The sequence below is a fragment of the Heteronotia binoei genome, chromosome 1 (assembly GCF_032191835.1).
Source record: "Heteronotia binoei isolate CCM8104 ecotype False Entrance Well chromosome 1, APGP_CSIRO_Hbin_v1, whole genome shotgun sequence".
NCBI classification, from domain to species: domain Eukaryota; kingdom Metazoa; phylum Chordata; class Lepidosauria; order Squamata; family Gekkonidae; genus Heteronotia; species Heteronotia binoei.
The window spans coordinates 25488592-25502585 of NC_083223.1; the positions used below are offsets into that span (position 1 = coordinate 25488592).

The 13994-nt window shown below is 48.6% G+C and overlaps 1 protein-coding gene across 1 annotated transcript in view; it reads left to right on the forward strand.

Moving 5' to 3' along the window:
* Positions 1 to 13994, forward strand: part of LRRN4 (leucine rich repeat neuronal 4) — a 31684-nt gene that overhangs the window by 1099 nt on the left and 16591 nt on the right. Inside the window, exon 2 of the mRNA XM_060234477.1 lies at positions 3235 to 3439. Within this exon, the coding sequence (XP_060090460.1) occupies positions 3235 to 3439 (205 nt within the window). The remainder of the gene's footprint in view (positions 1 to 3234; positions 3440 to 13994) is intronic.

Below are 13994 nucleotides of genomic sequence, written 5' to 3' on the forward strand. Positions count from 1 at the left end.
AATTCTGAGAGATCTACAGCCACCACCTGGAGACTGGCAACCCTAGGCAATGGGGATTTCTACAAGGCCTGCAGATGTTTGGTGGGGTCTAGAGATCACCCAGAATTATAACTGATCTCCAGATGATCATTTCCTCTGGAGATAACAGCTGCTCTGGAGGGACACCTCCATGGAAATATACCCTGCTGAGGTCTCCCCCACTCCCCCCACTCTTCCTCAGGAACTTCCTCCAAATCTCCAGCAATTTCCTAAACCAGAGTTGGCAACTCTGCTTGGCAGCAGCTCTCCAGAGTCCCAGGTGGAGGATTTTTTACATTACCTACTCCTGATCCTTTCAGTCTGTATTCTCTAAATACATTTTGATCTGCCTTGTGTCTTGGTGAGAAAGGCAGGCTATAAATAAACTACATAGAGTAAGAGAAAACAACTGGGGCTATGGGTGATTGAATCTGGGATTGCAAAGCAGATGCTCTGCCACTGAGCCATAAAGTCACCCTTCAGATAATAATAAGTTGTACTACTGTCACATGGAGGAAGCAAAACTGAGCTAGACAGATGAGTGATAAATCATTGCAAAACAAGTTCCATGAATTCATACTACTGGTGGGTTGTGGGTTGTTATTTTTTTACAAACTCTCTGGGATTTGTCAGACAGCAGCCAAGTCACTTTCCAAAATGGGTCACAGGGGTTGTACTTAGTGTCACACCCCTCCTCAACTCCGATATCACTTTTTTTTTTTTTTATAAAAAATTTTATTGTTATGTATTCCAATCCACCACCAATCCACCTCTGTGAGAGTCCCAGGCCATAGATACATTATAATAATCCATAAATTTATAACTATTAACATTAACATTAACATTCCGTCCAAATACAACTCCGTCACTCTATTTAAACATCTTATCCATTCATTTTCTTATTAACCAACCAATCGTCTTAAATTGTTTAAACTTTTCCAAATATCTCACCATCTTCCTAAACCATCCCTCCTCCTGTTCCCTAACCTTTAATCCATTCATTCTTCGTATCTTCATCGTTAAATACTCCAAAATAATTATACTATTCATTCTATCCCTCCAGTGATTAATTGTCAATTCCTCAGCTTCTTTCCAATTCCTTGCTATCACTTGTCTTGCTGCTACTAACATCAAATTAATCCATTTACTATCCTCTTTTGATCTTAATCCCACACCATCCAAATTAATAATTGCCATTGCTTTGGATATACTTATTTTCCATCCCATAATCTTTGTCATCTCTATGCCAACCTGCATCCAGAATTTTTTCACTAAGGGACAATCCCACCACATGTGACTGAAAGTTCCAATTTCTCCACATTTCCTCCAACAATTTTTACTCCCTGATTTAGAAATATAATACATCTTAATGGGTGTATAATACCATTTCTGTATCATCTTCAATCCCTGCTCCTGCACTAACCTAGATGTTGTAACAAAGGGAGGTAATCTAAACATCCTCTCCCAATCTTCATCTAAAATTTTATCTCCAATATCTGTTTCCCAATGTTCCTTCAAAAATTCTCTCGGGGATTTCCCTGTACCTAATAAAATCTTATACAATTTTGAAACTATTTTTGACTTATCTTCTCTATACTCTTTCACCAATTTTTCAAAGGGAGTATTAATTCTTTTACCAATATTTTTAAGTTCTTCCTCCTTCAGCAATGAGGAGATTTGACTTTTTAACAACCAATTAATATTATTCAAAATATTATACTCCTCTTTCTTCACCCCATCAGTACCCCAAACCTCTTTCAATTCTTGAATCGTAATCCTCTTCAGTTTATCTCCTACTTCCTTTGACAGTGATCCCCTTAATGGAGCAAATTTATCATAGTACCACATTTTAATAATAGATGATATCTCCGGAGCGAGTTCTATCTTCCACTTCTCCCATACCCTACTGGGCCCTATAAAGGTTGATAATTTATCACCTATCTTCTTCCTCCTTTTCGTTCTATCAAATAAACTTTCCTTTCCTCCTACTACCTCTAAATTTTCCTTTTCTATCCCGTTCAGCTCTTCTCCTAACTCTCCCTCCAACCAAATCATTAAGTGCCTTAATTGATATGCATCATAATAGTAAATTATATTGGGAATCCCCCATCCCCCATCTTTAATACCATAATATCTATACCTATTGGCTGTCCTTAGTTTCTTTGATGCAAAAACAAATCTATCTATATCTCCTTGCCATCTCTTCAGTACGTATTCTGGTATATGCCAAGGCAATACATAAAATAAATAAGTCAACCTAGGAACTAGAAACATTTTAACCATGGCATTCCTTGTACTAATTGACTCCTTCCTCTTCCTCCAGTCTCTCATTTTAACTTGAATTCCACTCCAGATTTTTTTATAATTATACTCAAATATTTTTTTAATATTCCTAGGAATATTAACCCCTAAATATTTCACCATTTTATTTGCTATGGGAATACCCAAAATTTTTGAAGCTGCTAATTGTAACCCTGGTTTTACATTAACACACATCATTGAAGATTTTGAAAAATTCACTTTTAACCCTGACACTTCCTCAAATTCCTGTAGTATCTTTTTTAAAGGTGCCACTGCGGGCTCCACATCCTTAATTGTCACCATCATGTCATCTGCATACATTGTTAAGAGATTCCCATCTATTTTCCCTTTCCCTGGAACTTCAAAGCCTATAATTCTTTTATCCTTTTTTAATTTATTCACTAACGGTTCCAATGCTAAAATAAATAACATAGGGGATAAAGGGCATCCCTGCTTCGTACCACTCAATACCTGAACATATCCCTCTACTGAACCACCAACTCCTATCAACGCCTTAGATTTAGAATATATTGCCTCAATCATATTTTGAAATTTCTCCCCAAACCTATACTTTTGAAATATAGTCTTCATGTATGTCCAATCCACAGAATCAAAGGCCTTATAAATATCCAACGCCAAAAGCGTAAGCGGCAAATCCTTATTTTTAGCTAAATAAACCATACCCATCACCTTCCTAACTGCCTCTACTAAATATTTTTGAGGCATAAACCCAAATTGCTCTTTCCCTATCAATTGTGCAATACATTTTTTGAGTCTCATTGCCATAACCTTTGCAAATATTCGATAATCCATATTGGTGATTGAAATTGGCCTATATGAATCCCTTAAAGTCTGATCTTTCCCAGGTTTCTCCGATATCACAAAGGCTGTTAAACATTCCTTCTCTCCCCACAGTTCGTCTGGAGTGGCTCAAGGACCTGCCCAGACTGACATCTCTCCATCTGACAAAAATGAGCCATCTGAGGAGCCTCAATGCGGCTGTCTTTGTGTATACCCCCCTTCTGGAGGAACTGAACTGCCGAGATTCCCACATCCTTAGCCAGGTGGAAACAGAGTCCTTCGGCCAGATGCCCAAGTTGGCTTTTCTCATGTTCCAAAAGTAAGGTTTCCTCTGCCTGTTTATTACTATGGTCATATCTATATCAAAGTGCTTGCTGTAAACTGTCTTCCAATTCCTCTCAGGAACATAGACAAAAGAAGGTTGTGAGGGTTCAAGTGGCAATGCTGCAGGGTGGACATGAGGGGAAAATGGGGGAGTGGAGAATCCTTGATGATGCTGTGGACTGGAGGAGAAAATAGTGTGGTGTAGCAGTTAGGGTGTCAGACTAACATCTTCGGGGATAGTCTTAGCCAATGGACAACCAGGGCACCTGTCCTGGTCCCCACACTGTGAGACAGAAGAAGGAAGAGGAGGAGAATTTATACCCTGCACTTCACTTGGAGTTTCAGAGCAGTTTACAATCTCCTTCCCTTCCTCTCCCCACAACAGACATCCTGTGTGGTAGGTGGGCCTGAGAGAGCTCTGAGAGAACTGCTCTTAAGATAACATCTCTGAGAGAACTTGTGACTGACCCAAAGTCACACCAGCAGCTGCATGTGGAGGAGTAGGGAATCAAACTTGGTTCTCCCAGATTAAAGTCCACACTCTTAATCAGGGCCAGCCCTGGGGTGCATGGCGCCCCAAGCAGACTCACCAACCATCTCCCCCCCTGCGCGGTACTGCGCCCCACCACCCATATGGCAGACTAAGAGGAGAATTGGCAAGAAAGAGGCGGGACAGGTGAGTGGAGGATGAAAAGGGATGGGGAGGAGGCAGGGTGGGTTGGAGGATGAAGAGAATCGGGGGGGGGGGAAGAGGCAGGGCAGGTGAGTGGAGGACGAGAAGGGACGGGGAGAAGGCAGGATGGGTGGGAGGATGAAGAAAATCGATGGGAAGGAGGTGGAGCGGGTGAGCAGAGGATGAGAAGGGATGGGGAGGAGGCAAGGCAGGCGGGAGGACAAAGAGAATCCGCAGGGAAGAGCAGCATATCTTCTGCAGGTCCTCTTGTGAAAGAGGGAAGACAAACATGGCACGCTCCCACAGGTGACAGGAAATGGTCCATGGGCATTCATCAGCACTTCCCAAGTGGGGATTTGCACCTTGGTGTGTTGTTGTACCCTGGAACTCATAGAACAGACCAAATGGCTACCTGTTCCAAAAAGGGTGAGGCATAATGCAAACTTTTCTAACTATCTACAGGATCCTCAGGCCAAAAGCCACAGGGCAAGAACCCTTTAGCTCTCACCCTTCAGCTTGTTGTCAAGTCTACGGATTCAAGAATGAGTCAAAGTTGATACTAAGACTACATTTATTGATAACCGGTGCTCTGGAGCAAGCCTCTAGCTTGCTAAGAATGAAACCAATACATTGATACATGGGTTTTAAGATATACTTCAAAAACATTCCTGCAGGGGGGAGGGTTCATGAGGAAACATTCACACATAACTACCAGATACTTTCTCGGGCAATAGCTGGCCTCCTGTCCTGGCATTATCATGCAAGGATTCCTCCCACCTCAGGCCTTGAGAAGGCGCCGACTATTTCTTTCACACAGTTGCAAATCAAAATAAGAAAAGGGAGAAGGGAAGTAACTAAGGGTGGAACATTAGCAGCAGTGAATCCATTATGATTTTAACCAGGCCTAATACTTAGGCTAAGATCCCCCAGTCTTTAGTCATAATCCGTCGATCTTGACATACTGCCCCCCTCTCGGTCTCTGAGGGTGCTTAGTTAGAAACTTCTTAATCAGATCGGGGCTGACACATCTTTTTCTGCTACCCACTCATTTTCACTAGGAGGGAAATGCTTCCGTTTGATTAGATAGTACAGCTTCCCATGTTTAATCTTTGAGTCCAGGATTTCCTGGATCTCATGGTGACTCTGGTTCCCCATCTGGATAGGTTGAGGTGCTTCCGGCCAAGGATGCCAAGGGGAACACCTAGGGTCCTTCCGAAGAAGACTGCAATGAAAGATAGGGTGTAATTTACTAAACATTTTTGGTAACTCCAGCTCTACTGTAACTTTATTTATCACCCTTTTGATCTTAAAAGGACCCAGGTACTTATATGCCAATTTTTTGGACGGTTGGTTAAGTGGAAGGTTTTTTGTGGAAACAAATACCGAGTCCCCTACTTTGAAATCCCAAGCGGGGACATGGCTTTTGTCATATTGTGTTTTGTAAGCCTCCTTGGCTGCTTCCAGGTTCTCCTGTATTTCCTTCCAACTTTTAGTCAGTGTGCCCCACCACTGATTGAACAGGCTTGGTTCCTTCTTTGCGCCCCCTCCTGGGAGTAAAGGGAGAGGTTTTCCCTCATATCCACTCACTGTTTGAAATGGCGAGGCTTTAGTGGAGCTGTGAATGCTATTATTATAGCAGTATTCAGCGAAAGGGAGGAGATCCACCCAATTGGATTGTTGATGGTTGATGTAACATCTTAAATACTGCTCTAATAGCCCGTTCACGCGTTCCGTCTGTCTGTCCGTCTGAGGGTGGTAGGCGGAACTCAACCCCTGCTCCATATCCATTAGTTTGCAAAACTCCCGTCAGAAGTTGGCAACGAATTGTGGGCCGCGATCGCTAATCACCTTGTCTGGGATTGAGTGTAGTTTGGCTACGTGGTTGAAAAACAAGTAAGCCAGTTTCTGGGCGGTGGGGAGTTGGGCGCAGGGAATGAACTGGGCTTGTTTGGAAAAAGTGTCTACTACTACCAATATTACTGTCTTGCCATGAGAGGGCGGTAGCTCCACAATGAAGTCCATGGAGACTATTGACCAGGGTCTAGAGGCGGTCTCCAGCGGTTTGAGTAATCCGGGGGGTTTCCCCCCCCTTCTTTTGGCCATTATGCAAATAGGACAAGTGGACACAAACTCGAATATATTCTTTTTCATGGAGGGCCACCAAAATTCTCTGTTAACCAAATGCAGGGTCCATCAGTGGCTATTAGCCACAGTGTGTGTGTGTGTGTGTGTGTGTGTGTGTATATATATATATATATATATATATATATATATATATATATATATATATATATATATATATATATATATATATATATATATTTGGCCGCTGTGTGACACAGAATGTTGGACTGGATGGGCCATTGGCCTGATCTAACATGGCTTCTCTTATGTTCTTATGACATACCCAAAATGCCCAGCTAGTTTATTGGAGTGGCAGAACTGTAGCACTTCTGATCTCATGGTCTTGGGAACGTATAGATTTTCTCCCTTGTACCATAGCCCATCCTCCTGTTTCTGAATTTCCCCTGGCCGTTCCTCCCCCTCCTTCTCGATTTCTACCGCCATTCTTTCTGTCCCCCACCCCTGTAGTTGGCGTTTCTTTTGTGCCCGGGTGGTTACGATCGCGGCCACTTGGGTGGGCGGAATCAAAGAGTCCACTATCTCTTCTGACTATTGTGCTGGGGCAGGCAGGACAGCGCGTCAGCTAGAAAGTTTTTCGTGCCCGGGATGTGCTTGAGCACAAAATCGAATTTAGAAAAGAACTCTGCCCACCTGATCTGTTTTTCACTCAGCTTCCTCTTCCCTGTGAGGGCTTCAAGATTTTTGTGGTCGGTCCATATTTCAAACGGCACTTTCGCCCCCTCTAACCAAGACCGCCACCTTTTCAGTGCAAACATTACTGCAAACGCCTCCTTGTCCCACACCGACCAGTTCCTTTGCTGCGCCGTGAATTTTTTCGAAATATAGGTGCAGGGCCTCAGTTTCCCTTCCTCATCTTTCTGCATGAGAATGGCTCCGACGGCTACATCGGCGGCGTTGCATTGCACCACGAAGGGCTTAAACTCATTGGGGTGACTCAGGACCGGCTCACTTGTGAACAGCCGCTTCAATTTATCAAATGCCGACTGGCAATTTGGCGTCCAATTCAAACGTGCTCCCGGCCGTTTTGCCTCTGGGCCTTTTCCCTTGGTTTTTAACAACTCAGTCAGGGGGAGCATGATATGGGCGAACCCCGGTATGAACATCTCGTAGAAATTTGCAAACCTAAGGAACGATTGGAGCTGTCTATGTGCCCTCGGGGGAGCCCAATCCAATATGGCTTACACTTTTGCCGGGTCCATTGCCAACCCCCTAGCGGACACTCGGAAACCCAAGTAATCCAGCTCTGTCTTATGAAATTCACATTTTGACAGCTTAGCATACAATTTATGACTCAACAATGTGCTTAACACCTCCCGCACCAATTTCACATGGGACTGTTTGTCTTGCGAGTAAATAATGATGTCATCCAGGTAGACCACCACCCCCTTAAACAAAAACTTTCTCAACACATTGTTTATGAAGCTCATGAACACTCCAGGGGCCCTTTGTAGTCCAAATGGCATCACCAAGTATTTGAACTGCCCCAGTGGTGTGTTGAATGCTGTTTTCCACTCATCCCCCTCTTTTATGCGCACCCGGAAGTACGCATCTCTCAAGTCCAGCTTTGTAAAAATTTTCCCCTCCGACACAGTACTTAACAAGTCTTTAATGAGGGGGATGGGGTAAGCGTTGGAAGTTGGGATCGCGTTTATCCCGCAAAAGTCTGTACAAAGTCTAAGCAAGCCGTCCTTTTTTTTCTGGAACAAAACTGGGGCTGCGTGGGGGGCCATGACCGGCCTAATAAAACCCTGCTTTAAGTTCTTGTCCAGAAATTTGCGCAGCTCCGCTTTCTCCGCCCATCCCATCGGGTATAGTTTGGCTTTAGGGAGTGATTGCCCTGGCATCAACTCAATGGTACAGTCAGTGTCTCTGTGGGGCGGTAGTTCGTTGGCCCCCTGTGTCAGCAAAGGATTAATTGAAGTATCCAAAATGATCAGACTTGGCTTTGTTCAAAAACTAAGTTTCATTTATTGATTACAACAATGTTGGTCTCTGCACATGTTCATTGCAACTGATAACGAGTAGCTGGAATCATTGGTATTTATGAACATACATCAAAGACTAGGGTTACAAACTACTTCTCATAATAAATCTACATTCATCCCTGCACTTGTTACTTTCACATGCCGGTTATCTTTCCCCTCAGGCATATTTACATCCTCCCTCTGTCAAGTCTGCTTTATGTCTTATTAGTCTAGTCCCAAACTTTGGTTCAGGAAATGACTCCTGGGTAAAAACCATACTGTATTCAGATGCTGCTAGCTCCAGCTCTCCGTTCCCCCCTCCCTTCCTTTGTTATGTAGCCATGCTTTGCAACTTGAATATGGGGACAAGATTACTGTGCCTTCTCAGAGATAATCGGTGCTAAGGAAGTGCCCAAGGCCAGCCAGGCCTGAGAACGATAAAGTAACAACAATGTGTGAATGTGCCCCGCATAGAGTGCCCCACCCTAAGGAATTCCTTTGATTTGTACCTTAAATGTTTGCTCTTTGTATATGCTCGCCAGTCTCTCAATCTTTGTCTACAAGTCCTGCAACATGTTACAATAAACTAGAAACTTTTATCAAGAAGGTCTCGTTATTGAAACATCAGACTTGACATTTTGAGAGACTCCCCTTTGAGGGGTTCAACCGTTCCGGCAACTTGAAAAACCCGATGGCTGACCAGATTCCAGGCAACGGAGAACTCCCACCCGATGCGGGACCGGAGGGAGCTACCCCGTGGCACGTCCTAGACCCCAGGAGAGCTGCGGAGTCCCCCCCCCGAGTTCCAACTAGTACTGTCTCCAAGGCAGTATCAACCGAGGACCTCGACAACCATCATGGACCAGGCCCCGCTGCGCAGAGAAGCCATCCTGAACCGCCACGCCAGGCCGATCCAGATGGCTGGGAATGAGGCCGCTAGCTCGAGCTCCAGGGAGACGGGGGAGGCGGACAGTATCATCATTGTCCAGGTCGGAGAGGACGGAGGCGATGGGGCCAGGGGCCGAAAGGCCGACGGCGGAGAGCCGAGGCTCAAGGACCAAGACGAGGAGGACTACCAGCTGTTCCGCTCGATGGTTCGGAAGGAGATCGATGGGGCCCTCGGTGGGCTACGTGACGAGGTCCGTGACCTGACGATCCAACTCGGGAGAGCGATGGGCGGAACAACCTCCAGACGGCCGGTGGGGGCCCCCACGGTGACCAGAGGCCGCCCCAGTCAACCTACGGCGGCGGCCGCTCCCCCCCCAGCGAGGGCCGGTGCACCTCCGGCACCGGCACCCCAGGCCCCGGCACCCCCGGCGGGGCCGCGGAATGTGGGGAGAGAGTTGGATGCTACGTTTGATGGGGACCCGGAGGAGGTGAACTACTTCGGGATCCAGGCGAACAGCTTCATGCACTATTGGGGGCACTCCTTCCCGGATGAGTTCAGCCGGGTTGACTACCTGGGGTCGAAGCTGAGGGGGTCGGCCAAGAGGTGGTACGTGAGCCTGTGCGAGACCAGGAGCCCGATCCTGGCGACGTGCACACCTTTCTCCAAGCCCTGCTGACCCAGTATGAGGACCCGCTGCAAGAGTCCCGAGCGTTGGTGGCCCTTCAAGACATGCAGCAGGGGGCTCAACCCATCCGAGAATATGCCGCCGACTTCCAGGCCAACGTCGCCAGGGTCCGAGGTTGGAACGAAGTGATGAAAATCGAGCAATTCACGAACGGGTTGAACGCGAGCATCTTGGACCGGGCCCTCACCCAAGCGCGCCCGACCACCCTGGTGGGATGGATCCAGCTAGCTGGGGAAGTGGAGAATAACCTCAAGAGGGTGGCCATGCTCCGCCAGCACCAGTCCAGGAAGTCCCAGGCAAAGGGGGGCCCCCCGAGAGTCGAGCCCCCCAAAGGGAAGAAGCCGGCAGCAGCCGTGCCGGTGGGGCCCCGCAGGTGCTTCAGATGTGGAGACCCGAACCACCTGGCCTCCAACTGCCCACATCCCCCGCCGCCGCGGGCGACGCCAGTCCCACCGAAACCGACCGCCCCGACCCCAAAGAAGGCGCCCGGCGGCCCTAAGGATGCGGCGAGGAGCAGCGCGGCAGCGGTGCAAGAGGAGCTGCAGGAGGAGGAGGTGCTCCTCTCGGCAGAGCTGGCCGACCTAGCCTGGATCAAAGAGCCGGCGGGAAACGAGGCCAACCTGCTGCCCTGAAGGCTGCCCGGCAGCAGGTCGATCGGGATGAGGCGCCGCTGAAGGTGAGAGTAACGGGGAAATTGTACTTTGTGACTGTAAAATTGCTGAACCCCAACTCCGGAGGTTCATGCAGATACGGGCCCTCATAGACTCGGGGTGTAACAGAGAACTGATTTTCCCCAAAGTAGTGGAGGCCCTGGGACTAGAGAGCTCACAGCTACCCCACCCCATGCTGTTTGAGCAAATGGATGGGTCGGTGATGTGCGGAGAGCCTTGCACGCTCGAGACGCAACCCTGCCCGATGGGAATCGAAGAGCACTGGGACCAAGAATTCTTTGTAATTGCACCCTCGTGCTCGTACCCGGTAGTGCTGGGGGTGGGATGGCTGGAGAAGCACGAGCCTTTAATCAGGTGGAGGGCCCAGACCATCCGATTCCTAGACCCAGGGTGCAAACCGCACCTCTGGAACCCGGCGTGGGGGCCGAAAGCCCCCGCGGCCAAAGAGAGGGCTTGCGTGACGGTGGAGGAGGTGCATTCAGTCCCTGAGGCATACCGAGACCTGATGGAAGTTTTTAGTGAAAAGGAGGCCAACCAATTACCCCCCCACCGGAGCACGGACTGTGCTATAGAACTAATCCCGGGAGAAACCCTACCCCGGGCCAAACTGTATCAAATGGGGTGGGCGGAGAAGAAGGAGCTGCGCAAGTTCCTAGATCAGAACTTGGCGAGGGGGTTCATCCGACCAGCCACAGCCCCCCACGCCGCCCCGGTGCTGTTCAGGAAGAAAAAAGACAACTCGCTTAGACTTTGTACGAACTTTCGCGGGATTAACGCGATTTCCATGTCGAACGCCTACCCCATCCCCCTCATTCAGGACTTGCTAAGCACGGTGGTGGGGGGAAGTATATTCACCAAACTGGATTTACAAGATGCTTACTTCCGAGTGCGCATCAAGGAGGGGGATGAATGGAAAACGGCATTCAACACCCCGATGGGACAATTTGAGTACTTGGTGATGCTGTTCGGGTTGCAAGGGGCCCCGGGGGTGTTCATGAACTTTATAAATGATGTGTTGCGAGAATACCTGTACAGGGGGGTGGTGGTTTACCTGGTTGACATCATTATTTACTCACAAGACGAAAAATCGCATGTAAAATTGGTGAGGGAGGTGCTCAGCACCCTGTTAAAGCACCAACTGTATGCTAAACTGTCTAAGTTTGAGTTCCACCGGACAGAACTAGACTACCTAGGCTTTCGGGTGTCCAAGCGCGGACTGGCCATGGACCCAGCAAAGGTCCAAGCGGTATTGGAATGGGCTCCCCCGAGGACACGTAGACAGCTCCAATTGTTCCTCGGGTTCGCAAATTTTTACAGGCAATTTATAGAGGGGTTCGCCCAGATCGCCCTGCCTTTGACTGACCTCCTAAAGATGAAAGGCAAGGGGCCGGAGGCCAAGCGGCCTGGGGCCAGGCTAATTTGGACAACCGAGTGCCAAAACGCATTCGATCACCTGAAGCGCGTGTTCACTAGCGAACCGGTCCTAAGCCACCCGATGAGCAAAGGGCCTTCGTGGTCCAATGCGACGCCTCCGACGTGGCCGTAGGAGCCATACTCATGCAAAGGGATGGGGAAGGGAAGTCAAGACCATGCGCCTACATCTCCCGAAAGTTTTCAGATGACCAGCGCAACTGGTCGGTGTGGGACAAAGAGGCGTTTGCCGTCATGTTCGCCCTAAAAACCTGGAGGTCTTGGCTCGAGGGGGCGAAACTTCCCTTCGAGGTGTGGACCGATCACAAAAACCTAGAGGCTCTAACGGGGAAAAGAAAGCTGAGCAAAAAACAAATCAGGTGGGAGGGCTTTTTTTCGAAGTTCGATTTCACCCTTAGACACATCCCGGGGACAAAGAACTTTTTGGCTGACGCGCTCTCGTGGCTCCCGCAGCACGAGAGCCAAAGGGAGGAGGTGGTAGACTCTTTAATTACGCCGTCCCAAGTGGCGGCCATGGTCACCACCCGCTCCCAGAAGAAGAGGGAACTAGGAGGGATTAACCATGAGCGCATTGCAGTGGAAACCGACAGGAAGGGAGACGAGCAGCCTGAGGGGGTGCAGAAGGGAAAGGACGGGCTGTGGTACAAAGGAGAAAAGCTCTATGTGCCCAAGCCCTTGAGAAGGGAAATCCTGCAATTGTGTCACTCCTCCAAGATAGCAGGGCACTTTGGCTATGTAAAAACATTGCATCTGGTGAACCGGCAGTTCTCCGCAGGGATGTGTCCGAATTTGTCACAGGCTGCCCAGTATGCATAATGGCCAAAAAACAGGGGGGGGGGGAACCGCCCGGCTTACTGCAGCCGCTCGAAACAGCAAAGCGGCCGTGGTCAATAGTGTCAATGGACTTCATAGTGGAGCTTCCCCCCTCGCGTGGGAAGACAGTCATCCTAGTGGTGGTAGATACTTTCTCAAAGCAAGCCCACTTCATTCCATGCGCCCAACTACCCACGGCCAAGAAACTAGCGGCCCTATTCTTTGATCACGTGATAAAATTACACTCGTTCCCGGACAAGGTCATTAGTGACCGCGGGCCGCAGTTTGTTGCCACCTTCTGGCGGGAGTTCTGTAAGTTAGTGGGAATGGAACAGGGGTTGAGCTCAGCTTATCATCCTCAAACCGACGGACAGACGGAGAAGGTTAACGGGGTGCTAGAACAATACCTAAGATGCTTCGTTAACCAACGCCAGTCTGATTGGGTAGAATTGCTCCCCTTTGCTGAATATTGCTACAATAACACCATGCAGAGTTCCACCAAAGCCTCACCCTTCTCCACAGTGTTCGGTTACGAAGGGAAGCCCCTCCCTCTACTCCCAGGGGGGGCAACTCAAGACACTCACACCGCCTTCGAGCAGTGGTGGAAGGGGCCGAGCAACAGCTGGCCAATCATCAAGAAAAACCAAGAGGCTGCTAAAGAATCCTACAAAAAGCAGTACGACAAATCCCATGTCCCGGCGGGAGACTTTAAAGTGGGGGATTCTGTGTTCGTGTCAACCAAGAACCTACCTCTAACCCAGCCCTCCCGGAAACTGGCCTACAAATTCCTGGGGCCTTTCCGGGTAAAAAGGGTGATAAATGCAGTGACTGTGGAACTAGACTTGCCACCCGCCCTGGGCAAAATCCACCCTGTGTTTCATTGCTGTTTGATCCGTCGAGACCCGGGGCATCCAGCTGGCATCCTCCACCCGCAGGGTCCGCCCCTGCCATGGCCGACCGTTGCTTCACCAGTCAAAAAGTCCCGGAACCTGAAACAACCAGGCCCCCTCCCCGTGCGGTAGAGGGGGCTTAGGGGGGGCAGTATGTCAAGTCTGCTTTATGTCTTATTAGTCTAGTCCCAAACTTTGGTTCAGGAAATGACTCCTGGGTAAAAACCATACTGTATTCAGATGCTGCTAGCTCCAACTCTCCGTTCCCCCCTCCCTTCCTTTGTTATGTAGCCATGCTTTGCAACTTGAATATGGGAACAAGATTACTGTGCCTTCTCAGAGATAATCGGTGCTAAGGAAGTGCCCAAGGCCAGCCAGGCCTGAGAACG